The 27,854-nt window shown below is 27.3% G+C and overlaps 18 protein-coding genes across 18 annotated transcripts; 7 read left to right on the top strand and 11 right to left on the bottom strand. All coding sequences in view use genetic code 6, as the record gives it.

Annotated features, from left to right (window-relative positions):
- Positions 1–45: 45 nt before the first annotated feature.
- On the bottom strand, positions 46–1,047 carry SS50377_22169 (tRNA pseudouridine synthase; the record flags this gene model as incomplete). Its single annotated transcript, XM_067906061.1, has 1 exon — positions 46–1,047. The coding sequence occupies one exon, from the start codon at positions 1,045–1,047 to the stop codon at positions 46–48; it is 1,002 nt and encodes a 333-aa protein (XP_067767378.1).
- A 56-nt stretch (positions 1,048–1,103) lies between these two features.
- SS50377_22170 (Rab1a) lies at positions 1,104–2,324 on the bottom strand (the record flags this gene model as incomplete). The annotated part of the gene is made up of 1 exon (XM_067906062.1): positions 1,104–2,324. One exon carries the CDS (start codon positions 2,322–2,324, stop codon positions 1,104–1,106), a length of 1,221 nt encoding a protein of 406 aa, XP_067767379.1.
- A 237-nt stretch (positions 2,325–2,561) lies between these two features.
- On the bottom strand, positions 2,562–4,193 carry SS50377_22171 (Pyrophosphate--fructose 6-phosphate 1-phosphotransferase; the record flags this gene model as incomplete). Its single annotated transcript, XM_067906063.1, has 1 exon — positions 2,562–4,193. One exon carries the CDS (start codon positions 4,191–4,193, stop codon positions 2,562–2,564), a length of 1,632 nt encoding a protein of 543 aa, XP_067767380.1.
- A 214-nt stretch (positions 4,194–4,407) lies between these two features.
- Positions 4,408–5,802, top strand: SS50377_22172 (uncharacterized protein; the record flags this gene model as incomplete). Its single annotated transcript, XM_067906064.1, has 1 exon — positions 4,408–5,802. One exon carries the CDS (start codon positions 4,408–4,410, stop codon positions 5,800–5,802), a length of 1,395 nt encoding a protein of 464 aa, XP_067767381.1.
- Positions 5,803–5,848: 46 nt separating this feature from the next.
- On the top strand, positions 5,849–6,580 carry SS50377_22173 (Microtubule binding protein EB1; the record flags this gene model as incomplete). The annotated part of the gene is made up of 1 exon (XM_067906065.1): positions 5,849–6,580. The coding sequence occupies one exon, from the start codon at positions 5,849–5,851 to the stop codon at positions 6,578–6,580; it is 732 nt and encodes a 243-aa protein (XP_067767382.1).
- A 263-nt stretch (positions 6,581–6,843) lies between these two features.
- Positions 6,844–8,238, top strand: SS50377_22174 (uncharacterized protein; the record flags this gene model as incomplete). Its single annotated transcript, XM_067906066.1, has 1 exon — positions 6,844–8,238. The coding sequence occupies one exon, from the start codon at positions 6,844–6,846 to the stop codon at positions 8,236–8,238; it is 1,395 nt and encodes a 464-aa protein (XP_067767383.1).
- Positions 8,239–8,282: 44 nt separating this feature from the next.
- On the top strand, positions 8,283–8,789 carry SS50377_22175 (uncharacterized protein; the record flags this gene model as incomplete). Its single annotated transcript, XM_067906067.1, has 1 exon — positions 8,283–8,789. The coding sequence occupies one exon, from the start codon at positions 8,283–8,285 to the stop codon at positions 8,787–8,789; it is 507 nt and encodes a 168-aa protein (XP_067767384.1).
- Positions 8,790–8,859: 70 nt separating this feature from the next.
- SS50377_22176 (Peptidylprolyl isomerase) lies at positions 8,860–9,819 on the top strand (the record flags this gene model as incomplete). The annotated part of the gene is made up of 1 exon (XM_067906068.1): positions 8,860–9,819. The coding sequence occupies one exon, from the start codon at positions 8,860–8,862 to the stop codon at positions 9,817–9,819; it is 960 nt and encodes a 319-aa protein (XP_067767385.1).
- Positions 9,820–9,832: 13 nt separating this feature from the next.
- Positions 9,833–11,797, bottom strand: SS50377_22177 (DNA replication licensing factor MCM7; the record flags this gene model as incomplete). Its single annotated transcript, XM_067906069.1, has 1 exon — positions 9,833–11,797. One exon carries the CDS (start codon positions 11,795–11,797, stop codon positions 9,833–9,835), a length of 1,965 nt encoding a protein of 654 aa, XP_067767386.1.
- Positions 11,798–11,919: 122 nt separating this feature from the next.
- On the bottom strand, positions 11,920–12,261 carry SS50377_22178 (Trm112p-like protein; the record flags this gene model as incomplete). Its single annotated transcript, XM_067906070.1, has 1 exon — positions 11,920–12,261. One exon carries the CDS (start codon positions 12,259–12,261, stop codon positions 11,920–11,922), a length of 342 nt encoding a protein of 113 aa, XP_067767387.1.
- A 33-nt stretch (positions 12,262–12,294) lies between these two features.
- On the bottom strand, positions 12,295–15,102 carry SS50377_22179 (uncharacterized protein; the record flags this gene model as incomplete). Its single annotated transcript, XM_067906071.1, has 1 exon — positions 12,295–15,102. The coding sequence occupies one exon, from the start codon at positions 15,100–15,102 to the stop codon at positions 12,295–12,297; it is 2,808 nt and encodes a 935-aa protein (XP_067767388.1).
- Positions 15,103–15,177: 75 nt separating this feature from the next.
- On the bottom strand, positions 15,178–15,585 carry SS50377_22180 (Zinc finger, C3HC4 type (RING finger) domain-containing protein; the record flags this gene model as incomplete). The annotated part of the gene is made up of 1 exon (XM_067906072.1): positions 15,178–15,585. One exon carries the CDS (start codon positions 15,583–15,585, stop codon positions 15,178–15,180), a length of 408 nt encoding a protein of 135 aa, XP_067767389.1.
- A 39-nt stretch (positions 15,586–15,624) lies between these two features.
- On the bottom strand, positions 15,625–18,123 carry SS50377_22181 (NHL repeat-containing protein; the record flags this gene model as incomplete). Its single annotated transcript, XM_067906073.1, has 1 exon — positions 15,625–18,123. The coding sequence occupies one exon, from the start codon at positions 18,121–18,123 to the stop codon at positions 15,625–15,627; it is 2,499 nt and encodes an 832-aa protein (XP_067767390.1).
- A 241-nt stretch (positions 18,124–18,364) lies between these two features.
- On the top strand, positions 18,365–19,387 carry SS50377_22182 (uncharacterized protein; the record flags this gene model as incomplete). The annotated part of the gene is made up of 1 exon (XM_067906074.1): positions 18,365–19,387. One exon carries the CDS (start codon positions 18,365–18,367, stop codon positions 19,385–19,387), a length of 1,023 nt encoding a protein of 340 aa, XP_067767391.1.
- A 3,634-nt stretch (positions 19,388–23,021) lies between these two features.
- On the top strand, positions 23,022–24,050 carry SS50377_22183 (PPPDE putative peptidase domain-containing protein; the record flags this gene model as incomplete). Its single annotated transcript, XM_067906075.1, has 1 exon — positions 23,022–24,050. One exon carries the CDS (start codon positions 23,022–23,024, stop codon positions 24,048–24,050), a length of 1,029 nt encoding a protein of 342 aa, XP_067767392.1.
- Positions 24,051–24,054: 4 nt separating this feature from the next.
- Positions 24,055–24,828, bottom strand: SS50377_22184 (Lipase class 3 family protein; the record flags this gene model as incomplete). Its single annotated transcript, XM_067906076.1, has 1 exon — positions 24,055–24,828. The coding sequence occupies one exon, from the start codon at positions 24,826–24,828 to the stop codon at positions 24,055–24,057; it is 774 nt and encodes a 257-aa protein (XP_067767393.1).
- Positions 24,829–25,595: 767 nt separating this feature from the next.
- SS50377_22185 (Vacuolar ATP synthase subunit H) lies at positions 25,596–26,807 on the bottom strand (the record flags this gene model as incomplete). The annotated part of the gene is made up of 1 exon (XM_067906077.1): positions 25,596–26,807. The coding sequence occupies one exon, from the start codon at positions 26,805–26,807 to the stop codon at positions 25,596–25,598; it is 1,212 nt and encodes a 403-aa protein (XP_067767394.1).
- A 99-nt stretch (positions 26,808–26,906) lies between these two features.
- On the bottom strand, positions 26,907–27,830 carry SS50377_22186 (Kinase; the record flags this gene model as incomplete). The annotated part of the gene is made up of 1 exon (XM_067906078.1): positions 26,907–27,830. One exon carries the CDS (start codon positions 27,828–27,830, stop codon positions 26,907–26,909), a length of 924 nt encoding a protein of 307 aa, XP_067767395.1.
- Positions 27,831–27,854: the final 24 nt, after the last annotated feature.

The following is a 27,854-nucleotide window of genomic DNA, read 5'->3' on the forward strand; positions in this document are numbered from 1 at the left end:
ACACAGATATAATAATAGTAATTATTAAAAATTAATTTTTATAAATCAAATCGTCCCGATATTTTCCTCTAATAATTTACTTCTTCTTGCGAGCTCGTAGAAATAGCCATAATCGATTTAAACATTAAAATGCTCTAACTCTGGGCATTTCCATTCGTTATCTAACCAGAACTCACCTATAAACTATTTTCCCTCCTCAAAAATGGTATCCTTAACTACATCGAGCTACAAATGACCAAAATTCACATGCTTGTCACACCCAACGAATTCCTAGCGTTCTAGAACCAAAAATTATCCAGGAACCCGTTATATTTCCTGACGCCCTACACGCCAATCGAACAAACTCTGAAACGTATAAATACTAATTTTGAAGTTTGAAACTAGTATAATCCCAAAGATAAGGCGTCTAATATGATGCTTAAAAAAACCTTGACCGGAAATAGAGATCTTGTAGAAATTTCCTGATTAAGTCACACGAAAATGTGTGATTTTTCTTATAAATTCACGTGTATTCTTTGCATTTGGGAGAGAAGAGAATGGTGCAAAATTAAAAAAGGATAGCGAGGTCTCGAGAATTTCTTAAAGCATGTTTAAGCGATCTAAAGGCGAGAGTCTGTTGAAATCGGCTTGCTATTATAAGGTAGGGTCATCAATTGATGGTAGGGTCGATAATAGAAGGTATGATGGGATATAGTATGCATAGTTTCGACCAGTACAATATTTCAATGGATCGAACGATTTACAAACGCGTTGGAGAGAAAGGAATCTAATATCATTAGGGAGAAGAGACTTGAAAATTTATAGATTTTAGTCTGACATCTTAAGAAATAACGAAAATGCTGCTTAACAGGCTGACACACCTGAATCAGTACGGGATACGCGTTTGAAGTTAGCTTTTTGAGGATTTTCGGACAGTTTTGATGCTGCTAGTGCATCAAAAAGTACCTATTCAACAGTTCTAGTTGGCTATTAACTGTTTTAGATCTAGGAACCATGAAAATGCTGGCCTTTGTAAGCGACTACTAGAAGGTAATATTGTAGTTTCATTAAATATAAAATAGATAATAATATTATATAATATAATATTATAATGAAAAATCTAATCAGCAACATCCAGATTTCTTTTCTCCAGTGATTGGTTCGGTAGGCTTAGAGATAACGGGAACATTGACTTATTCCTCATATTTGATCTAGTCAAACTTTAAATTAGTTAATATTTTATGAACACCAAAGCCAACTTTACAGCTAGTACCATAGAAACTTTAGATATTATTATTAGTAATAAAGGCCTCGACTTCTTCAGCAGATACTTGCTTTTCTAAATCGGATTTATTACCAATGAGTATTGGGATTAAGTCAGTATTTATCTATTTGATTTCCTTCATCCAGATATTAATATTTTCAAATGATTTTTTATTGTCATATGAAAAAACAAACACTACAAAGTTTGCAGAACGTACAGTTGCTGTGGTTGTAGCTTTATATTGTTCTTAACCTGCAGTATCATAAATGACACACTTCACGTTAAATTTATCATTAAAACCAAACTCTTTGATTATTTAATCAGAACCAATAGTTGATACATTGTTCTCATTAAATGAGTCATTTTACCAGCGTTAGAAAATAGAAGTCTTTCCGGTATTAGAATCACCAATTAAAGCTACTTTGAAGAGTCTAGTTTAAATGGATGAATTTATTTTAGAATAGCTAGGAGCTTCATAAAGCAAAGAATGATCTACAATTATACTATCCCCTGCTATATTCTCAACCTTGGCTTCAGATTTCTCCTCAGCCTTGGCTTCGGATTTCTCCTCAACCTTGTCTTCGGATTTCTCCTCAACCTTGGCTTCGGATTTCTCCTCAACCTTGGCTTCGGATTTCTCCTCAACCTTGGCTTCGGATTTCTCCTCAACCTTGTCTTCGGATTTCTCCTCAACCTTGTCTTCGGATTTCTCCTCAACCTTGGCTTCGGATTTCTCCTCAACCTTGTCTTCGGATTTCTCCTCAACCTTGTCTTCAGATTTCTCCTCAACCTTGGCTTCGGATTTCTCCTCAACCTTGTCTTCGGATTTCTCCTCAACCTTGTCTTCGGATTTCTCCTCAACCTTGTCTTCAGATTTCTCCTCAACCTTGTCTTCAGATTTCTCCTCAACCTTGTCTTCGGATTTCTCCTCAACCTTGGCTTCGGATTTCTCCTCAACCTTGTCTTCAGATTTCTCCTCAACCTTGTCTTCAGATTTCTCCTCAACCTTGTCTTCGGATTTCTCTCTAATGGTGTCGATCTCACTATCGTTCTATTCCAAAATTAGATCACTTTAAGACATTTTCAATGTATAATTTTTTAATAATATTAAATTTTTGGTATATAATATCTAGAATTATAATTTGTGGTTTAATAACATATTAAATTATTTAATATAGAATTCATTAAGCAAATCCATATGAAAATAGAATTAATTATTAATATACAAAATATAATGCAAATATATTTTAAAATATTATTTTTTAATGTGTAGTATATTTGTTTAAAGAATTAAAATAATATAATTTCAAGTATCGGATCACTTATATTCTTCAATAAGCGTAATAGTAGGCCTAGCAGCAAGAGCAATAGCTTCAGCATCAGTTGCATCAATAAGCTGTAAAGAACCAGGTTAAACATAATGATCTTCAGTAGCCCAGGAATCTCTGTTATCAATCAACATTTTCATAGGCTTACCAACTAGATCTACCATTTACTTTTAAATAACTGGAGTTGGTTTACCATGTCTCATTTCAACATTCATTAAACAAGTAAGTGGCAATCCAACTGGGATCCAATCTTGAGGTGGCTTAGATAAGTTCTTTAATGAAGCCATATAGCCAGTCTTACCGTTAGCAAGCAAGATAGAAGCAACTGATCCAAGACCATAACAGTAGGAAGAATCAAAGTTAGAAGGAGGGCAGCAACGTCCTTCATAACCAAAGAAATGATACAGTGGGTTGAACTTAGCAACAGATTTACGAGCTTCAAGTACTTCTTTAACACCAGCAACTAAAAATTTTTCGGTTTCAATTTAAGAAATAGCAATATTACCATGTGGATCACGATCCAACAAAAGTTAAAACCTAATATTACGAGGGATAGATTCAAAAGTAGCACGTAAGTCAGCAGGTAATTTAGCGGCAACTACCTCAGGGTTAAGCTCACCAGTCCAATGGGGAAGTAAGGTATTATTAAGATAATCAAATAATTTATTATTTTCGGGGATGAATTCAATTAAACCTTCTGGGATAAGAGCAATGCCGTAATTTTTGCCACTCTTAGCACGATTATCGATTATATCAGCAATCATCTCAAATACTTACTTGGAAGTTAACTTTTTTTCTAATATTTCTTCACCAATTAAGCAAATATTGGGATGTGTCTATAAGCCACACTCTAAGGTAATATGACTAGCTGAGCGCCCCATTAAGCGAACGAAATGCCAATATTTTTTAGCAGAGAGAGCATCAAAGCATAAGTTTCCAATTAACTCAGAATATACTTTAGTAGTTGAATCAAATCCAAAACTAGTCTCAATACCTTTCTTGCTTATTAAATCTCTATCAATAGTTTTAGGAACACCGACAATATTGGTCTTAATGCCTCTAGTTAGGAAATCTTCAGCTAATACACAAGCGTTAGTATTAGAGTCATCTCCACCGATGATAACTAAGCCATCTAAGTTGAGATCCTAAGAGGTTTTAGCAGCCGCATCAAATTACTCTTAAGAAGCTATCTTGTCACGACCAGATCCAATCGCGTGGAAGCCACCCATATTTCTATATTGTTCTAAATACTCTTTAGTAAGAGTAATATGCCTATTCTTCATTAGGCCAGCAGGTCCATCTAAGAAACCAAGTAAAGTAGATCCTGGGGCAATTTATTGTAACTTGTCATAGAGACCGCAAAGAACATTATGACCACCTGGAGCCTGTCCACCAGAGAAAATTACCCCAATCGTTTGAGGAGGAAGTTGAGTTGCATGGGTTGTCTCAGCCTTAATATCAATAATAGGAAGATAAGTTGTTTTGGTAAAGGTCTTTGCTATTTCAGCAGCATCAGAAATAGGCACAGACTTCTCTCCTTCATGAATAGAATAAGAGGTACCTCTAATAGATTCAGGTAAAACAGGTGTGTGTTTGCGACGATAAATCTCAAACTAGGACATTGTGAGAAGTGGTTAATTATGATTTAATTTTGACTGAACTATTAATTTTTATTTATATTAAAAATAGTATTATGGATTACTATATAAACCACAATTCATAACTTATGATTATATTAATATATAATAGTAATAATTATTTATTTAATATATCACTATAAAAATATATAATACTGTATAGATTATCAAAATTTTAATTATTAAATTCTTTTTAAAAATGGACTTTAAGTAATTTGAAGATTTAATATGTTAAGCCGAACTGGTATAAAAGTCTTCTGATATTAAATCTATAAATTAATTTAAATAAATTGAGAGTTTACAAGAAACAGCTTAATTGTAACAGTTTAATTTTAAACCTAAAACTAAACATACCAAGTAAAATTAAACAGACGCTATAGTTGGAACAGCTAATTTTTCTTCGAATACATATCCTATATAGGATTTTTTGGTAATAATTCCTGATACAAAATCATAATACACTTAAGTTTAGATAGAATCTACTGAAAATTCTACAGCGATGATTAGTGAAGTCTGCTAAAAATTTATTTAAACTATAGAAATTTAATTAGATCAAAAAGATTACAGTTTAAAAGAAGAAAATATTGAATTTTATAACTAAAAATTGAAATTAAAATAAGCTAAAAAGTTTAATGATTAAATATTAACAAAATTAGAAGAGACAGAATTGGATAATTAAAATTTAGCAAAATAATTATAAAACTTAAATAAAAAATGGGAGAAATTGGTCGACTAATTAACTAATGACAATAATTAAAAAACAATAGACATACAAGAACTAAAGTTAGAAATTTAGTCAAAAACCGAAATACATATTAATGCTAAAGCGTAAACATTACAGTATGAATAAATTATTTCAGATTTAAATAGCTAATTGGAGGAATTAAAGTCGATAATAACATTCTAGTAGGCAAAAATTGATGATTTAAGTTAAGATAAATTATATTTATAAACCTTATCTTAACATAAAGAGCCACTTATCCTTTTAGAAAAAGAAGTCTCAACAGATTAAACATATCATTTGGAGAATTAGTAATAAGTTGAAGTCTAAGTCTATGAATTTTCTCTTTAGGTAGACTATATTGTGACTAGTGAAGATAAATAAATAGACAATATCTGCGAGGTTAGAAATAGAAAAATATAAACAAGGGATGAGATTACCATAGGAAATGATAGTTGTATATAAGTATATATTTCTTGTGAAAATTGTCAAGAAATAAGTAATAAGTATTAATCATAAAGTAATCTTAATAAGGATAATAAAATATAAATAGATGAGTTAGAAGAAGAGATAATTGATCTTTAGACATTGGTGAATGATTTATAATTAGAAAATGAGAAGTTAAAGAAAAAAAGTAGATTATCAGAGAAAGAGAACTAGCAGATGAAAGATCAATTAGAATAATTCGAAGATCTAATGAACGAAGTTAAACAATAAATATAGGTGTTACACATAGATTTAGATTCTAAGGATGGCATTCTCCTATAGAAATAGGACTAAATACTGTAGTTAGAACATAAAATTGAGGTAGTAATTGAAGAAAGAGATAAAGCTATTTAAAATTTTGAAAAAATTAAGGTTATGTTTAAGTGAATTATATTAATATATGATTTAAAATATTATTTTATAAAAATTGCAAATGTCAAAAGCTGCTGGTATTCACTCTGCTTGTTATTAGGTAGGGCGTATGTAATTAGTCTAATGGCTACATGAAATGCTAAATGAAAATGTCGAAAAGGTCGAAGATGTATCATCTGGTCATCATTATTGCATACTACTTGAAGCTTTGTATCCTGGATAAATTAATGTCCCAAAAATTATAATGAATGCTAAATTAGAATGGGAAAAAGTTAGCAATCTTAAAATGGTATAAAATTGTTTGATTTAACATAAAGTTGATCGTGCTGTTGATGTTGATAAACTCGCAAAAGGAAAATTCTAAGACAATATAGAATTCCTTTAATGGTTTAAATGGTTTTTTGAGCAGAACTTTGATGTAGGAAGTGGTTTTGATGCAGAGGATGTGAGAAGAAGGACAGGTAAAAAGTCCACTGCAGGTACTAATGCGGCTGTCAAACCTGGGGCGAAGCCTACTGCAGTAGTATCAAAGGCTTCTACAATATCTAAATCCGTAATATCTTCTTCAGGAGTTAGTTAGAATAAACCAAATCTAGATGTGTAATAGTAGCTTGATAGAAGGACCAAGGAAAGCAAGTTTTATTTCAATAAATTAAGAGAAATAGAACTATATATGGGAGAACTGACCGAGTAAGCAGAGGCAGCTGGATTATAAGACGATGGCAATTAGTTAAATTTAATGAATGTAATTAATAAAGTAGAAGAAGTTTTATATGCTACTTACACAGAGTGAACTTGTCTTCAAAAAAAAATGGATATAAATTAAATTATGTTTCATTATTATTACTAATATAATATTATATAATATTATTAATTTATAAAAAAATAATTAAATAAACTAATATAGAAGTATAATATATCACAATAAATTAAATTAAAATTAAAATTATTAATATTTTTCATATAAATTATAACTATTATATAGTATACCTTGTTAAACCTACTTTTCAAATACCGCCACCTTTTTAATTTTTCCCACTCCAAAGCAATTTATAAATGGCTGATTAAGTAGAAAGAACACTCTAAGATTATTGCACTCAGCTTAATGAATACTATCAGACATTCCATTCTGTTGACAAGACTTAATAACAAATGATAGCTAAGAAGGTAGAATAAATTTCAGTATCCTTCAATGAATAGAATGATACCTTTATTAATGTCCTTTCTGAAAATACTATTGATGATGCCAAGGTTAATGAGATCTCAAACCTTTATTCCTAAGTTACTGATTTAATCAAGAAATTCCCTAGGGTAGATTCTTCGCACTCTTTTGCTGCTTCCCCTAACTCATCCTTGTTAGCTCCTCCTCGTGTTTCCACATAATCTGCAACCAAACTTAATGATAATATCAAATCTTTGCGCTCTTAATTATAAAATATTCATAAACTTCTTAACTCAGCTTAAGATGCTACTGAAGTTTCTTATGAAGAGAAATAAGATTAACAACAATCTCGCGATATTTCAGTTATGGCTGTTAACTAACTTAAAGCTACCACTAAAGTTTAGAATGAATAACTTAGAGCAGAAGTAACCAATCTCCGTTAGTAGGTTGATGAACTTCTTCGTGAAAATAACGAATTAAAGCAAAAATATACTGATGCTTCTCATAGTTTAGACTAGATTTAAGATGAAAACCAAATTATGAAGAAAAACTAAGACTAATTTGTTAATGACCGCAAAGAGCGTTCTGAAACTGTTCAACAACTTGTTGAAGAGCGTGACAAATATCTTGCTCGTTACTAAAACATAGATCAAAAATTAGAAATGGAGATGGATAGAGCTAGATAAGAGAGAGAATCTCGTTATTTCTAGGTTACTGAGTTAGAATCTGAAAATACTGCCATGAAAGCCTAAATTTAAAAACTCAAGGTTAGACTTGAGGAATTAGAGTCTTGTGATGTCGAGACTGCTGCTATTGAAGTATAACGTGCAGCTAAGACTGTGGAATAACTTAATTCTGTTATTACCGAACTTAAAACCAAATTAGTGGAAACTAAGAAATCTCACAACGATCATGTATAATAACTTAGAACAACTATTGCAGTTCTTTCTGAAGAGATATATGGCGATGATTAAACTGATGGTGAAGAACGTGTCCCTAGAGAAGAGTTAGAAAAGAAGATAGCTGCTCTTATGCAGTAAAACGAATAATTATAGAATACCGTTTAGGATTTCTAATCTAGAAGCCAGAACATGAGTTAACAAGCTCCAGTTTAATAACCAGGACTTTAACTTAGCTCAATGGTACCTGTTTATGCCAATCCTGAAAGTATGCTCTAGAGCATCAGTTTATATTAAGGTAAGAAAATGGATGCCCCTAGAAAGGAATAATCAGTAGCTAAGAAGGATGATGATGATGTTATTGCTATTATCAACTAACGCAGAAAGTGAAATTTTGATTGATAATAATATATTATATTATCTTTGTTTTAAAAATGAGACCATCATATTCACGGCCTGTCCCAGATTTATCTTCAAATCCACGAATGTATTCAATTATGCACGATCCTAATTTTGACAGCATATGCGAAATAAAAATAGATGACTTTGTTGAATAGTAATAAGTTTTGAAGTCAATCTTTAGATTATCTAATTTGTAGTTTGAATAGTCTAAAGTAAATCCTCGGAGTACATATTCTTAAAATGACTATTTCAATAGTAAAGCCATAATTCTGTAGCGAAAAAATTGTTAAAAATAACTCAATCCTAATATAACATTATCACCTTAACGAACAGCGTTGAGATGTCTAGAGAAGCAAAAATAATAAACCAAGTAATTAACCTTTAACATAAATACTGTCTAATAATAATTTAATTTTATAAATCTCGGTTTGAGAGGAGATGTGCCACGTCCTACATCTTAATTTGTCCCTATCCGAGTTAAATCTTAGAGGATCCCCAGGAAAGGAAGTATGATTGATCTGAATATTAGATTTCAGTGACTATTTATTATATATAATAATTTATTACTATTTAGTGTAAATTTATTTTAATTGATTTCGTAATTTAATAATGCAGCTTCGTGAATCTGACATAAAAGAATTTGAATCGTATGCAACGAATCCCGAATACATTCATATTGTTAAAGATATGCTTCTTAAAAAAATTATTACACCAGGAGACCTTTAAGATCAAATCCCTTCGGAGAACGCTAAAGTTACCGTCCATTATACAGGAACTCTCTTAGATGGGACTCAGTTTGATTCTTCACGCACTAGAAATGATCCTTTTGAATTTCAGATTGGACAGTCCTAGGTGATCAAAGCCTGGGATTAAGGTATTGCCACAATGTGCATAGGCGAACGCTGCGACCTCATTTTACACCCATCTTTTGGTTATGGAGAATCGGGTTCTGGCTAAATTCCAGGTAATGCGGCGTTGCGTTTCGATGTCGAAGCTCTGGATTTTGCAGAAATCGACCATGAATACCCAGAGACCTTAGAACTTAGAAGAGAAGCATCAAAAGGCCGTTAGGAAAGAGGTAAGCAATTGTTTAATTAAAATAAAGTCAAACGTGCTCTGGCTTGTTTTGAGAAGGGAAATGAACTTTTGGAAGACGATCAAATTGTGGAATCTAGGAAATAGAGAGCGAAAATGCTCGGAAATACATGTTTATGTTACTATAAGCTTAATAATATTTAGAAATGTATTGTAGATGGTAAGTAGAGTATGGAAATCTTGAAAGAATTCACAGATGAAGATGACTTAATGAGTAAAGTAATTAAAAGAATAATTAGAGCGTATTTAGATTAAAATAAGTTTGATGATGTTATCGCTTTAGAAAAAGATAATTCCATTAATTCTCATGTTTAGAGCCTCATTCAAAATGATATAGTAAAAGCCAAAGAAAAGTAGAGAGAGGTTAATGCTAAAAAGAACGATATGTATAAGCGTATGATGTCATTTCGCACAGAACCAGGCATTTAGTCTATCGATACCTCAAAAAAGAATGATGAATGCTGTAATGAGTGATAATTAATGAGTTTCACTTAAGAGAATATTTACCTTTTTCGAGCATAATGACCTCAATAGTCACTAGTCTCTAGATAATTTTTTCAAAATCTTGTGGGATAATTCCTTTATCTGCACATTTTTTTTATAATGCTGTGACAGAAACTGGACCATTCTTTAAAATTCCTTTTACAATACTTGTAGTATTCTGTTTAACCTTTTATTTTTTAATAGTAGTTTCAGCACTTTCTTCTGCTGCTGCCAAAAGGGATCTAGCTGCATCAATATCCTTTTCTTATACTACTTCACTACCTCTTAATTTAGCTAAAGCTTAGCTAATTCGAACGCAACTTAGTAAACTTCTAGGAGTTGAAAAATCTTTTTCTGCTCTATCAATACAATATCCTTCAACATACCTAGATAACATTTCGGGTTAAATTCTAGCGTGAATACTTTTAACTTCTTCTAAATAAGCACGTAAAATATTTTCGTCAATTGTTTCCTTAATAATTTTTCTTTAGTCTTCTAACATATGCATTTAACCAACAAATAACCCTAAATCTTTATCTCTTTCTTCGTCTATCTAGTCTTTCATAACAAAAACTATGTCAAATCGACTGATCAAAGCCTCAGGTAGATTTACATTATCCTTAAAAGATAATTAACTATCCCATTTACTATATTTCGGATTTGCAGCGGCAACCACAGTAGTTCGAGCATTTAAAGTAGCAGAAACACCACCTTTGCTAAAACTTAGCGTTTGTTATTCTAAAACTTCATATATTGCACTTCTATCCTCTTCATCAATTTTATCAAACTCATCTATGCAGCAAACACCCTAATCGGCCAAAATAAGTGCACCAGGTTCAATTGAAAACTCTGATGTATTGTTAATCCTTATTGCAGCAGCAGTTAAACCAGCAGAAGATGTTCCTTTGCCTGCAACATAGTTTGAACGGTACGATGAGCTAACTGTTGCTTTTAATAGCTGAGACTTTGCTAGTCCTGGATCTCCAATCAGCAAAATATTTATTGTTGGTCGTATTTTAATGTCCTTTAGATTAGGAGGTGTACCTCCAACTAGAGCACACAAACATGACAACTTAGGTTAAAATAAATGATGTAGATTCGGTGCAAAAGAATTTGTTAGTAAATTATACAGTTTTTCGCTTGGTAGTAGTTTTAGCTCGTTAATTTTAGACATATAAGGTTAAGAAATTAAATTTTTAACCTGAATGAGCAAAATTGAATGCTGTAAATATAAAATAGGTTCAATAGCGAAAATAGACTGGTCAGTTGGCATGGGAATGACAAATCCTTGAATTTATAACCGGTCACCAGGTCTAATTGACGAGTTATGTGCTCCAGTAGGCAACTGATGGTAAACTTTGACCTGTCTAGGTGTGCCACCTTACGGGACTTCATCTGGATGCTCCTGAATTGTATAAATTCTCAGGTCGTTAAATTTACTTAGAACTGTTTGAAGTTACAATTAAACAGGCAGAGATCTGCATTATTCTGATATACATTGTTTAGGGGGTGAAAATGAGTCAGAAGTAACCGGAACAAAAAGTTAGGATTTACAGTTTTCACAATAATACGTAGCAAGACTACAATTTGGAAGTATTTATGACGCAGAAGTGACTGTACCGTTAAATTTTAATAGCTTTCCTATTGTTAAAGGTACATCTCTGAACTTCGTCAGTGGTTATTATGATGGTGCCTAGAAGCAAAACTATGTTTTGCGGTGTAAAGCTTCAGGTATGTCTGGATTGATTAATTCTTAACAAATTTAGATATAATATAAAGTTTCGTCAAGAATACATTAAACAAGATCTGGATAGTTTTAGATAAGGTCATCAAGTTAAATAGTATATACTTTACCAGTAAAATTTTGTAACTATTCATCTAAATACAATTTTAAAATTTCTTTATGAACTTTAAAGTCGTAAATAGTGAATGCAGAGTTTTTCTACTATTGAGATTTTGACTTCTACATTATATTTATATTAATTATTAATTTAATATTAGATATAATAATATTATTATTATTTTGATATTGATGTTAAAAATATAAAATATACTAACATAAAGTTAATAGAATTAAAAGTATAACAGTACTCAGACGATAAAAATTCTTTCTCTAATTTCATATAGTAAACCACACAACGGGCACTCTAAATTAGCATTAATAATTTCAATATTATATAATGCATTATAGACTGCTTAATTAAAGCTATCATTATTTTCGCATACTTACTCAGGCATGTCTATATTAAGCATCTTACAATGATTATAAAACCCCTCGTATTCAGTTTACAAACATAAAAATTTTAAAAGATCTGGATTGTATTCCCGTTCTACCGTTTCTATCTCAAATTAATTTATATTAAAATTTTTAAAGCAGCTCTTGCATTTAGTATCTTTACAATTCATAGTTTTCAATGTCAGTAGTAATACCATTAATAGGAATGGAAAATATATAGTCATATTATATCATAATGTATCAACCACACCAAATCCAATAGGTTGTTCAAAACTTAATGAAAAATTATTTCTATCTGTGTAACCTGATAAATATTAAGAGTAAAATCTATAATACTTTCCTTATTCTGGACTAACGCAGCTTAGAACAAGCTCCCATGAGCTAAAACTGAAGTTAAACTGATTCTTAAATATTTATCTGACATTTGCATCTAAAGGTGTTATACTAGTTAATAAAGAATAAGCAGTTATATAATCTAGATCATAATATTTTGATACAAAGTGAATATTTTCATACAGCAACAGTATTCTTTTTATAGATTTCATACTCAAACTTAAATCTAAATTTAATTATCCCATTTTTAAATAATTATTCAATTCAGAAACTGGAAGATCTGTTATTTTTAAATCATTTTTATATATATTTTAGTATTAGTTTAATTTTCTAATACATCTAGAATATCCCCAAATCAATGCTTATTAAGAACAAAATATCGCCACATATTTTTTATTTACTTAGCTTTCAAAAAATTCTTAGTTTTACATAAAATTCTATTTCCTATCTACTTGTAAAGCTTATTACAAATCATTTATTATCAATGTCGATGATTCACTATATTATATAATGTCATCTAAATATGTAAGAATATAATTAATTACAAAATCATTTGAAAATGGGTATAATAATGTAAACGTAGGCAAATTCTCAGAAATTTAGTATTTCTAATATTATGGTGGAATATTAAGCTTATGATCGTCATAGTTGATAGCCTCTCCTTTAATTTAATTTTAGCAGGATTTAAAAAAATGATTAAAAAAATCCAAATTTGATAAATCGTATTATTTTAAATGTAATATCATCAAATAATTTATCTACATGAAAAATGATTGCCTACTTAAATATATAAAATTATTTTTATGTTTACTGTAAATTTAGTATGTATTTTATACTTAATCTATTGTTTTAGGTATGTAAGGAATAAATATTTGCTATTATAGATCTTATTTTATTTAATATAGCTACCATAGTTTTTAATATAAAATACTATCTACATAAACATCAAACATTTGTTAGCATACTGCATTTGCTTTTTAAAATTCCCCAAGCATATATTTGACAAATCCATTCACATATTTTTTATCCAATCGCTATAAAATTTATCCTAACCGACATAAAGGGCACCCTAAAGGACAATTTCTACCGATATTATAAATATTTATAATATCAGGTTCAATTTATTCGAACTAATTTAGATTGATTAAAAATTTTGTCCTATTAACAAAGTCTCGCAACAACAATTTCGGTTGCTCTTCCAGATCTATTTCTTCTAGTTATTCAAACTATTAAATAACTATTTTATGGCGATAAATTAGTGTTGGATCCACTGCTGCTGATACGATGAAGTTGAATGCCCATATCATAGCTTCATCTAAATCTAAAGTTTAATCTTCAAAGCTACCAATTGCTGCGGTTCCAAAATGAGTAATATTTTATATAGCGATAATAGACATTGATGTTGGTATTTCAGATACAACTAATTATAATTCATCTATATTTTCCATAAGATCTTTTAATTATCTATAATACAGATCTTCTAACTAATTGTAACTAGTGTTAGCCTCGTCATGTATTGCACTTGAATATAGATCGGAAAATAATAAAAATAAGTTATCCCTAGTATTGATTACTTTATTTTAGTCAAAAATAACTTCTGAAAATTCATGACATATTATACTTTCGACTGCTGCCCCACGTTTCTTAGAGTTAGCTGGTAAGTGATTATATACATTCCAACATTATGGAATAGTTTGATTTTAAGTATTTGGTTTATTTGACAATCTAAATAATGGAATATTAAGGTAGTGGCTTAGCTAAAGGCTAATAAAGTATGAATTAATCTTATTAAGTGGAGTATTTGCATCCAATAATTCTTAATACTCATAATTTCCTTTATTATCTCTATTTAATAATTAAAATATCTATGGTTTTTTATATGCTTTAACCTGTTTTAAAACTGTAATTAAATTTATTAATGAAAATGTGTTATTATCTGAGACTTTATTGATATTAAATAGACTCATGTTAGAAACTGAGGAAATACTTTTCTCTAATTCATTATCAGAGTTTTATTAGCTCAAAATTAAATTATCGATATGATCTTGCTTTCCAAAATTCACTATTTTAATTCCAACTTTTGAATTTATACCAGTGCTCCTATCATTTAACATTTTGGCAAGCATTTTATTGCCTAAGAAAGCATTACCTTTATTTATTCCAAATTTAATTGAAATATTATCAGAATTGAAACATCCAGTCAAAACTAAATCATTTACTCTTCCTTTAACTTGAACTAATTCTGAAGACCCAGTGAAAACTAAAAATGGAAAATTTAATGATAAGTTAGATTTTCTCGCAGCTATTTAAAATATTTAAAGCAATTACTAAGACATATTGTTATTTAATAATGTGTATTCAGCATCAAATAATGATACGATTTAATTTTCAATACAAGGATGCAAAGTAAATGCTTTTTTAATACCAAACATCCCTAAAATAGATGATTCCGATTTTATTAATCTAGGAAGATTGATAGGAGATGACTATTCTGGATCAATTATACCCTTTCCAGATATTTCTAAAAGTGATTAGTTTTCATTAGGATACAGAGTTAAATATGATAAATAAAACGATTTTTCTAATATTTATATTGGATCTTGGTTATAAATCCAATTAGATGAAGGTGTTTATGATGATGGTAGAAAATCATCCAACTACTATGACAGTTAATTAATTAGTTGTTCTTGGATTTGATAATTCATTTTTGGTATAAAAACAAATATTATAATATAAAGTATATCTTATATATTAAAGTTAGAAACATGGTCAAAAATAAATCACTATTGCATAATTTATTCTATACCTATCATAAACAACTCCAATTCTTCAGGTTCCATAATATCCATTACACTGGAGAGAATTCCTTAGAGCATAATGCTTAGCATTTATTAATCTTTAACAATAGTTTTCATAGCTCTAATTTAAGTTAGCAATTACTCAGCATTTAAAAAATCGTGATTAAAATTTATTAATGGAGTTCTTTGATTGTGTTACGCAATTTCATCATCAGTAGATTATAGTTCAAGTGAGCTATCAATCGGTAAATTACAAACGGGGCAATTTTCATTTCCAGATAAGCACAATTAATCAAAGCATAATTCGTGTAAATCATGTCCGCATTTAAGTGAAAATGGGGTATGTTCAATTTATCCTAAGCAAACTGGGCAAATTTTATCTTCGGCCATTTGTTATCAAATATCAATATTATTATAATACAATAAGAATCACTATTCTCTTCTAACGAACTATATCTAATTTAACTAAGACATTAGCTTAAGATTTTCACACTCAACACCTTTAGCACTACCACAGCCAAATAATATTATAAATTATACTTAAGATCCATCCTCTAAGACATAATTCATAATGATTTCATAATTGTTCATATCAGATTGTTTGCTCAGTTTTAATAACTCGCTAAGCTTACATTCAGAGTAATGTGCTATTAATTCTGAACAGTTCTCGTTAATAAAAGGTAATACATCAGGCATTTATGACTCTTTGAATATATCTCTATTCTAGATAGCATTTAAAGAAACAAAAAATTCTTTAGACTAAATATGAGAAAATAGACTAAAACATACAGTAGTAGCATCTGTGTCAACAAATGAAGTACAATTATCATATTTATTAACATATAATGGAACTGGGAAGAAGACATCTCCTTCATAACAAAATACAGCCAAAGAAATTGGTTCTATAAGCTTCAAATGCTACAAATATTCCTGTAACGAAGCAATATCACCATTCGTTTTCATCTAATTTAATGAATCAAAGCCATCATGTTATGGACATTCAGCTAAATCTTACATATATTAGTTTTCATCTACATTAAAATCATATATCGATTATTATAGTTATTTCAAATCTAATTTATAGGTTGCTGGGAAAATAAAATCTTTATTTTCCTCCGTTTATATTAACGATACAAATAGTTCATCTGTTGGTAAATCCTCTGACTATTATATCGGCAATTTACCTCCATTTTGAATAATTATTTATTTTGTATTCTCAAGTTCTAAAAAACGTTCATAGTTTCTCTCTACTTAATCCACTAATGTTTATGCTTAAGAATTATTAGATGCAAGAGTTCTCTACTTAAAATTATAAAGTGGTTATTATACATTAGTATGATCTTCATCTACATTTTAACTTATTCTCTATTACCGAGAGATTTTTAATGTATTATTCTAATATTATTACTATGAAATATCAGAAAATTCAGGGTCTAAATTTCCTTTACTAATAAATGTTTCCTATAAATTAAAAGATTACTAATTTTCTTAATCCTTATTTGTAATATTAAACTCTCTCGTATAATCTCTAGCCGGCTTAATACTAGTAAGGCAGTTTTTACTATTATATATTGATGTTTTATCTATTTATTAATCACCTTTAAAATATATATTATGTAAATAATCTGTTTTTAATGAATTTTTATCTATTCGTTAGTCAATAAAATTTGTTGCTTTCACTGCAAAAATATTTATACTACCGCACCTATCGCAATATTTGCCATTAAACAGTTTACATTCTAATTAGCAATTTTTACAATAAATTTTAGGAACAATATGAGAACTATTTATTTATGAAGCATCTATCATTGTTCCTAGTCTTATAGATTTTTCTAAATCAAATTTTTATTTGGCTAAATCGTCAAGCTCAATAATTCTTATTAACTGATTCCCTCTATCTGCAATAAAAATATGTGTTCCATTATACTTAATATCTGAAGGATCATTAAACATAGCTTACACTAAACTTCCATCAACCCACCCTTTTTTATATCTATTACATGATTTAATTTCCGTTTCTAAGTACTGAGACTGATATCCTTTAGGTTTTATATGGGAGTTTAATAAACTTTGATTTTTACTGATTAAATTTATTAATCTAATACAATTATTTCCAGAATCGCATATAAGTAAATTACCATCTGGCAATTCACAAATAGATTTAGGATTGTTTAGTAGTTATTTTCCATCAATTTCAATTTTTCCAGATTAACCAGGTATTCCAAAAATTATCTTGCCAGTCTCTTATAAAGTATCTATTTAAATGATACAATGATTTCCTTAATCTACAACATACAATATGCCTTAAGAAATTTTACTAACAATAATGCATACTATTTTATTAAATTTTAACTTTTTAAATACTACTGTTAAGTCTACTGGAATTTAACCGCTATGACCTATAATACCACAAAGTGTTGATACCTCACCATTTTCAAAATCTATGCATCTTATAACATTATTTCCAGTGTCGCAAACAATTAAAATTCTTCCGTTACATGCTGATGCTACTCCAGTAGGACTATTATACTTTGCTTACTATATTTGACCATCTCTATGCCCCGTATTTGATCCAGATAAAGTTGAAACTTCACTATTTTACAAATTTACTCGTCTAATCTTGGCATGCACTTAATCAGTAAAATAAGCTATTTAAAGATTATTCTATGGAATTATAATAGAATTAACAGGTAATTACTGTTGTGTATGAAATTTAAAAGTATCTAATTAATTTTAGTCACAAATTCTTACACCAGATTATAATTGATCAGACACAATAATTGATTGTGTGTTAGGAATAATGCACAGTTGACTTGGAAATGAAAAGGAAGATGCACCAACTGGTCCATCTTTAACAGAGTTTCTTCCATTACCAGCAAAAGTTTTTACTATAGCAGATTAAAAATTTATTTCCTTTAACTCCGTCATTTTTGTTTTTGAAAATATTAATTATATTATAAAATTATAAATAAAATTAATATAAGTCTAAATATTTTCAGAAATTATAAGTCCCTATCTCTAATAATCTATAAATCCTTATGAACTATCATCATGTAATTAGCTGTACAGTTTTACATGCTAATTTTTAGATTACTCTAAATAATTTTTTAAGTAACGACTTGATATTAATTTATATAAAGATAAATTATTCACTTCCTTATCCACTTTAATGTTTAGTAAAACTTAATTTACACTCGAATAATTCACACTTTAATTTTCTACTCTTTTAAAGCTTAATTTATATGAATAATATGAAATTATTCAACTGTAAAATGAAACATTAGCTAAAGAGAGAGAATTTTCAGAAACACAAAAATACTTTCCAACTAGATCTGAATAGTATGCGAAATTTTTATTTAAATAATAGCAGGATATTAATGATAAGTTTACGTTATCATTTTCTGGTGAATCATAACCTAAGGAACTATTTTTTAGTAAAAAACGAGGTGTTGAGGTTCTTAATAAATAAATTTAAAAGGCAAATGATTATGATATTTGTCTTATGGTAATAACAGTTCTTACAGAATTTAAGCTGCTAGATTTTGGCAAGTTTTTATTTGATAAGTGTATGATTAAGTTTCCTAGTAAATCACTACCTTATATTTATAAGGCAAAATTGGCAGAAGATATAAGTATATCACGAAGAATTTATTAATAATCTTATTAAAATATAAATGATTTTCCAGAACTCATATTATTTTATGGTAATTGGATAAATTTAGAGTTATAATTTATTGAAGATTTAATAGGATAAGAAGAAAATAAAATTGATCTCAAGACAATCAAAGATGAAAGTCTAAAAGAGGTAATTCAAGGAAAGTTAATAAAAGAAGTTTTATGCCTAGCATTTATATAAATATTATGTACTAGTATTTTTGTTAGAATTCCAGAACAATAAAGAATCAAACTATAATCTTAGGAAAGTATAACTTATTGGAAATTATCCGGTATAAATAGAGAAGACATACTACAAGTTAATAATATAAATATAGCAATTAATAAATTTTCTCCGTTACTTAAAGAATTTGAGTACTTAATTAAGGATGTAATGCATACTGTTCTACACGAAATAGCTGAACTAAAATATGACTCAAGTAGCTGGACTAGAAGCTTCGAGAAATGCGATTTAATGCAAATTTATATTCAAAATACTTAATAATCTTCAGGAGAAAGTGATATGGGAGAAGATTGAAATGATTTTTACAGTTCTCAATCCAATTCAAATATTGTAGTTATATTGATTGCAGTCATTATTGATATTTTCACTTAGTGTTCAGTATCAAAAAGTTTAAATATGACCAATCAAAATAAATAGATGATGAATGAAGTTGACGGGTAGTTTAATTTATTCTTGAAATAGTAAAAGGTGAGTTAAACCCGGAAATACGCTATTATGAACGAAACATAATAAATTTAATCAACAAAATCTGTTGCTATCTAGTAAACGATTCAAATATTAGATTAAATTATTATTAAAATAAATATTTTATCTAAATATTTTATTCTGGATATTTAAATAAGTATGGAACTTCAGAATTGTTATCCACTGAAATCATTTTACTAGTTCAAATTACGTAAAATTTAATATAAATTTAAATGAAGGAGATATTAACAGTTAGAATTATCTATGTATTGTATAAAAATACTCTAAAATTAATTCAGATTCGGTAAAAATATAAATAAAATAGTAAAATATATCTTCTTCCTACGTTCGTAATCTAGTGTAAATTTATAAGATATCATCTTCATCCATATCAGAATATGTCAGTATATAACTAATCAATTGACTAATAAACTAGAAATTAATACATTCAACAGTAAATTATAATTATTCATCTAAAGCCTTTATAATTACAATATGTATCAAGTATTCGGGTATAAAGAGGCTTACTAGTGAAAATAATTCCTACCACCGTTTACAGTTATCAATTCCTGTCTCTTTATTAAATTCAACACGGAGGGGCTTTTTAAAATATTATATGAGTCATTAAACTAGTTAAATTAATTAAAACTAGATCATGCCACTTTTCTATTCACATATATAAGTCATATTTGGTATGAATCTTCAACTGAATAATTATTAGAATTAATATATATCTCACTTAAGCTGGAATCTTTATGATAATTCTAATGCATTATGTTAATAGAATAGTTAAAATAATATATTTAGATTCAAAATCAGTTAAAACTGGAATGTTGACAATATATTATGTTAAGTGTATAGTCTTTTTTAATATATTAATTCTAATGTATCTCTTTTTAAATTTTTTATATCAAATGTAAAAGACATTATCATCATGTTAAATATATTCTTATGAAAAATAATTTTTATTAATAACAAGTAATTTAAAACTATAATTATAATTGTTTATTAGCAGATAATATATGACCTATAGATTTACTAATAAATTACATTAAGGTAATTTAGTATTCAGACTCATTATATAATAAGTTGTTTATTTTAAATATAATCTAAGTAAACTTAACTATATTAAAACATCATAATTAGTATAATGAGTCCAATCATAAAAATCTATAAATTATGACTTATTATCTTAAAATCACTAATAAAACTTATATTATAAAGAAGAAAATAATATGTTTCTGATGAATTATTATTATTTTAGATAAATGAGAAATGAAATTATTAAAAAAATTATTAAGAAATATTTCTATTCAAAATAAGAGATAATCATAAAATAGTTACAATTTAATGTCTGAAAAATAATATTATCAGTAATAAGAAGCTTAAATATTATCCCAAGTATATTGGATGGTATCTAATTTACAGACTGACAATTGTACATAACTTCATATAGATAATAATCTTTTACAAAATATTATAATATATTATTCATTTTAATTGCATAATTAATACATTAAAATCTGCTCTACAATATTTTAAATATCAAAAAGACATTCTGTCAACAAATATTAATAAGTCCAATAACGTTATCAGTAAAACCAAATAATAAAACTAACTTTCATTATTTACTAATATGTATGTTTAAATAAGTATCGTATTTATATCTTTTGGTTTTCTATTAGATTACCTTATAAATATCATATTAATTAAATGATTAGAGTTACGAATAAATTTTTATTAATTCAAAATAAATAGTCATAATTATATATTAAATCATTTCTGAAGTGAGATTATGTAATATTTTCTACCTTATAATAGTTTAAGTGGTATAATTTAAAAATTAAACAGATAATTTAAGCTAATTAATTATCGATGATTAATTTTATATTAACATTGTCATGAACAATTAAATTATAACAAAATTATATATAATATTAAATTTTAATAATTGTTCAATATTATAATAGTAAAAGAATAGTATTTTCATCACGAAATATAATATTTTTATCTATATTAAGAAAAATTGTTAAAATAATAATTATTAAAAATTCTTAATACCAATAAAGTGTAGTCTAAGATGCGTAATGAAATATAATATAGTATAATAATTATGCACTTATTTTTACAGTCCTTAAATAAAAGTTATTAGGGGGTAAACATTGGTTTAAAATAGATCAATATTTATATTTAAACAAATTTCTGGATTAATTAGTAGTAAACTCTTAACCATATATACTCTAATATATTAATATTAATTATATTAAACAAAAATATTGTCAATTATATCTATTAAAAGAAAAATACTATGTTATAATAGATACATGCTTTTAAAAATATGGTAGATAATAAAATTATAATTCTAAGGCAAGGGATATTATTAATAAATGTATCTGAAACAGAAAATTTAGCGTTTTAAAATTTACCAGGTAGAGTAATTAATCAATTGATATTCTTAATATCATATTGAATTTATATCAAATAATTCATTAGAACTTGAATAAAATATTAGCGAATTTATATCTCCGTAAAATTTAGTTATTATATCTATAAACTAAATACTTATCACCTAATAGTGGTTTATAATAGTTTATTCAAACTGATTAAAATATTGAAATATCATAATTCTTTATACATAGAGTTTATACATATTCTAAGATTGCTAGATACATATATAAAATTAAGAGTTTGATGAATATTATACCGCGTTTAGATCCATTCATAATTAGAATATGATTTGATTAAAAATTTAATTTTTTGTAAAAACTAAAGAAATAATGAAGCTGCCAATGGAACCTAAGTAGAAATATGTATATAATATTTTAAAGTTCAGGGTATTGTATACTTAAGCTTTTCTGTTTCAATAATAATATATAAGTTATTGTATATAAATTGAAGCGGGTTGAAGTTATTAAATTAAATTAAGAATATTGGATAACACTATATCTAAGAAAATTAATGATTATTTCAATATTTAATGACTAGGATCTTTTTAAGCTTTTATTATTAAATTATATACTGATTAATCAATATTTATTATATATGAATATATCTTATCACTGACTAAAATAAATACTTAATATTATTATACTTAATAATAGTAATAGTGTTATTAAATTAGGGGCACGGGATTTTTAATTTAAGGTTTAGACATATTTAATTAAAAAATTTATATAATCTTATAATAAATCTACTATTTGATCATTATAATTTTCTGAGTGTTTATACTATTAAAACTATAACTATAATTATAATATAGCTGATTAAATTACATAGACATGGCTCTTCTCAAGCATATTTGATTATAAACTTTTGTCCATCTTTTATATAAATTCTAAAATCTCAACCCCCTTTTTATCTTCACCTTGCTAACTACTTAAGTCTGATAATACTATGTTAAGTTTTTGAGTAAAGTCCATTTAGTTTAAAAATATATATTATATTATAATATCATTATTTTTAAATGAAAATATATAATATTATTTATCAAAACTCACGAAAAAAGATAAGTCTTATAAATGACTGTTATATTACAGATAACTAGCATACCTTCATTTTTGACAAGTAATTCGCTTCACTAACTGAAATTAATTCATTTATTAGCGATTTATCATTTCCAATTGTAAATATTTTTACTAAGCTTGCAATTTAGGATTCTTTACTATATTAAGATTTATAAAACAAAAATTAGATTGATAAATTACTTTAATCTTAGCATGTTTCATCATTTCTTATAAATGTTAAATCACCTATTGTTGGTTTAAAATTTGGTATTTAATTTCCTAAAAATGATATCATTAATGTATTTATGAATGAAAATGCACCAAATAAAATTATTAACTATATAAATAGAGTGTCATTGCTTATATAAAACTCTTCCACATATGACTAAAATAAACAAACTGCAACATTATTTTTTATTAGAAAGTATTACAGAATAATTAAATAGTATCAGGAACCTAATTTAAAAAGATCATATTCATGTTCCAATTTAAGTTAAGCTGTTTTATACGTACCATAGCTCTTAAAACCGTTAGCAAAGGTTGTAAGCTCTTCTTAATAATCTAATTTTTTAAAATATACTCTTAAATATATAAGTTTAGATACAAAATCACCAGTTACAGTTTTTCTTAACTTATATTCATTAACAAAAGTTAGAGTTGGAGCATATCATACTGGTATATAAATTTAAAATACAGAAATAGCTTATGGTGGTCATTAAAAAAACTGCAGTGGTATCTATTTTATATAACCAAAATCCAATAAATAGTTCTATTACCAAAAATAAATTATACTAGGATAATGTTCTCTGTCAATCGTAGAAATTATCACAATTTTAGATAATATTAGCATTAATTGGATGGGAAAATAATATAATATATTCGCAAAAAATTGTAATGATTTTAGTAATTAACTGAGCTTAATTTTATTGTAGCGCCCTATACCAAAATGGGTTAATAATTTAGCATAATTTGGAAGAAAATTTATTTGACAGCTCACTTCTATAAAGATATGTTATGTAGCACTTTGATATATGCAGAAATTTTGTGATTATCGCCTTTATTGAAATCAATATTAGGAATATTAACTTAGTAACGGGTGATGGGTGTAATTACTTCATTTTTTATTTATAATATATTACCAGGAATCCATAAATCTGTAGAAGAAGAGTAATCGGATTACTCTATCCATTCAGATAATTATCCATCTATAAACTGTTTTGGTACTATTTTCTAAATAGCCTCCTATTTAATATAAAATTTACTATATCTACAAACAGGATCATCTTCATTAACATAGTGCTTTCCAAACGTTTTCAAACATAATCTTGAACCAAGATGTGGAGGACAACCAAAAGTAACACAATATTAATTTAAATCTGGAATATAAGACTTAAAGAACATACTAATAATACTAACAACAGCAGCACCATAACTATGACCCGTTAACACAATTTTAGATATCATTTTATTTCTCCAAGCAAATTAAATAATCTACTAAACTTATCTGAATACATATACTGCAGCTTTAAACCACCCTTCATGAATTGGCTCGTTAAATCCATCAATAAGGCAAAATAATGGTTAAAATTAGCTATCTGTTATACCATCGGTCAGCATCTTTTCTGTGCCTCTCACTACTATAAATATTAAATCTTCTTCGCTGTAGCATTAAAAAACTGGCATGAAAACTTTAGCATCTTTATTCTATGATAATATATTTTTACTTAATGATGTTTCAGAGTAAACTGTGTTGCACTGTTTCGCCATTTTTAAATCGAAATCTAAATTATTTTTATCAAAAATTTCATTTGAATTTTAAGGCATACTTAGATTTAAAAATTATTATTAAAATTAATCTAAGTCTTACTATTCAATTTTTTTGTCATCTAACATTTTCATTGCCTTAGAAACTTTAATGAGACCTTACATTCCTAAAACTAAAGCTTTAACTGATGAAACTTACTATTTATTGAATAATCTTTATTAAATACTAACTCCATGTTAAATAATCAAATATGATTCCTTAATGCAACTAATTAATTCTAAATAACAAGCTGCATCAAATAAAAAATCAATTAAAAATTAAGAAGGTTAATAACGTTTTGATTCCTAAATAAATATTTAGATATATTTTGCTGGAGAATTTAATGATTTTAATGCATAATAAGCATTATACAATATAAATTCATACTTTTTAGTCTTAATAAGTTAAACAACAGACTCACAAAAATTATCATAATTTTAATTTATAAGGTATTATTTTTAGGTGTTAAGTTACTACATTATAGTCTATGGTCCTTTTTACGATGACAAAAATATATAAACAGTATTGTAATAATGATCTGGAACATTAGAATTTATTAGCATTTAAATTAAAGTAGTTATTATTATATTTATTTATATTATATTTTAATAGGTTATAAAGTAAAAGTCAGAATATTATACCAATTAAAGTAAAAATAAAAATAATCCGATACTGTAAATAAATCTAAGATATTTTATTATAAATAACAAAACATATAATTGATATAATATCAGATAGCTTTCCAATCCACAACTAACATTTTGGCAACAGTACTAATTGCCATAGACTAAATTTCTTCATCTAAAATTTGCATACACTGCATTGAGAACTATAATATCATTGGGACTTTCTATAAAAATTCTCTACCTGTTGGGTGGTTTACTGCAAACTATCCAATATCATTAAGTACAACTTTAATTGTTGTATTATCTTAATTTTTAATTGCAGCTGAACCTACTTAAGCCAATTATTTTAATAAATTTCCCCCGTCTGCGGTAAAAGTTTAACAATTTTGCTTCCAAAATAAAATACTGTGGTGTAAAGGTGTAAGTTCCATTACACCGGCTTCTATCTATGATCTATAGTTTTCGATAGTTGATATATCTTTAATCCTTCCAGAAATTTCATCATAAAGCTCTTTTAAAGGCCCTTCTATTCCTTCAGGCCAAGACATTTGCTATAATTATCTTAGAACTATCTATAATTCAGAAGCTATCATTTATTCAACACCTCTGTTTGAATTTAACGTTTTAAGACCTAAAAGAATGCTTCTTACTACTTTACTAGATATTTATACATCATGTGATTTTAACATTCTGCACAAAAGTCCAACACATCCGTTATTGATGAAGTAGTTGGAGATAGTATCTGACTACTTTGCAAGTACCCATAAAAGAATGATTGATGCATATGTGAAGTTTGCAGTGAAAGGTTTTCTCAAATTTTCTACTGCAATATTTAAAAATTAAGTATTGTTAATTTTTCCAAACTCTATTTCTTAAGAAGTGGAACTAAGCAATTATGCAACCAGTATACTATTTCTTGAAAATCGAGCTGCTGAGAGTATAGAATATTCATCTCCTTGGATACATTTTTAATATACAGATAAAGAATCCAGTTAAATATGGGAAATAGAAACCTATGATAATAATCTATAATATACCACGTAATCGGCCTATGAAAGACATTACAGTTTATCAAAGCTTTCTGCTAACATAATTTAAAATTTATGAGATGAAGTAAAATCGCATAATCTTAGGGCAATAAAAGATGCACGCTAAGGAGAATTAACAAATGTAGGTATATTTTAAATTAGCACTGTTATTTATTATTCAGTAAGATTAACTAAACGTGAATCCACAAATAATCCAGGCAAATTTTACTTTTCTTGTTCGGTTACAGTATTTTTATCAAAGGAACGGGCTTAAATAAGATTGTCCATTTAAATGATTTGATTGAAATTATAGAATATATTTATTATATTATAACAAATAATTTATTATACTTGAATTCATATAAATTATAATATAATAAATATATTTCACCAGATTCCTAAATATTATCCAAACTCTAATGGGACTCTTTATGTAACTATTTCTTGAAAAGGTAAGAATTATATAATTTTAATTAGTTAAATTCTTTCTTCTGGGTTAACCTTTAACATTTTACTAATTAAACTCTTGAATAACTAGGGAACATCCGGTGGTAATTCTGTTGGCGGCCCTTTTATAATACATGCTAATAGTTCATCTTTATTGTTTCCTTGGTATGGTAATTTTCCTGAAAATATATAATATAACATTATTCCAAGTGACCAAACATCAACTCTATAATCATATAGAGACCCTCTTAAAATTTCTGGTGCAATAAAATATGGTGTACCTGTTTATGTTGATGTTTTGTCTATTATTGAATTAAGCTTTTTTGACAAGTTAAAATCTGATAACTTTGCTCGATATCCTAACTATTTATCATTAAATATTAATATATTTTAAGGCTTCAAATCTCTATGTATAATAGATTATTTTTATAAATAGTAAATTCCAACTACTATGTCAATAAAAATTTATAATATTAAGTCTAGATGTGTTTTTTCGGCTCTATTAAATTATATTCTTTTTAAAAAGTCATATAAATCTCCTTTTTCTGCAAATTCAGTAACAATAACCAATGTCTATGTCTCTTGATCAAAAAACTAACCGTACATTTTGAGTACAAATGGTGATTTTAATTGATTTAAAATTTCAGCTTCATGTAGGTTTGAGCTTAATGCTTTGCTAGTTGTTATTCGTTTTAATGCAAATAAACAATTCTCATACTATCCTTTATAAACAATCCCAAAAGTTCCTTTACCAATTATTTCTATGTTTGAAAACTATGATAATGAAGTAAAAGGTGATTAACTCATTTTATTTTAATGATTTTATATTGATAATAATAGTATTAATAAAAAAATTTAATTCATAATAAACCAAATATGATATATATA

The sequence above is a fragment of the Spironucleus salmonicida genome, chromosome 2 (assembly GCF_000497125.1).
Source record: "Spironucleus salmonicida strain ATCC 50377 chromosome 2, whole genome shotgun sequence".
Taxonomy (NCBI): domain Eukaryota; phylum Fornicata; order Diplomonadida; family Hexamitidae; genus Spironucleus; species Spironucleus salmonicida.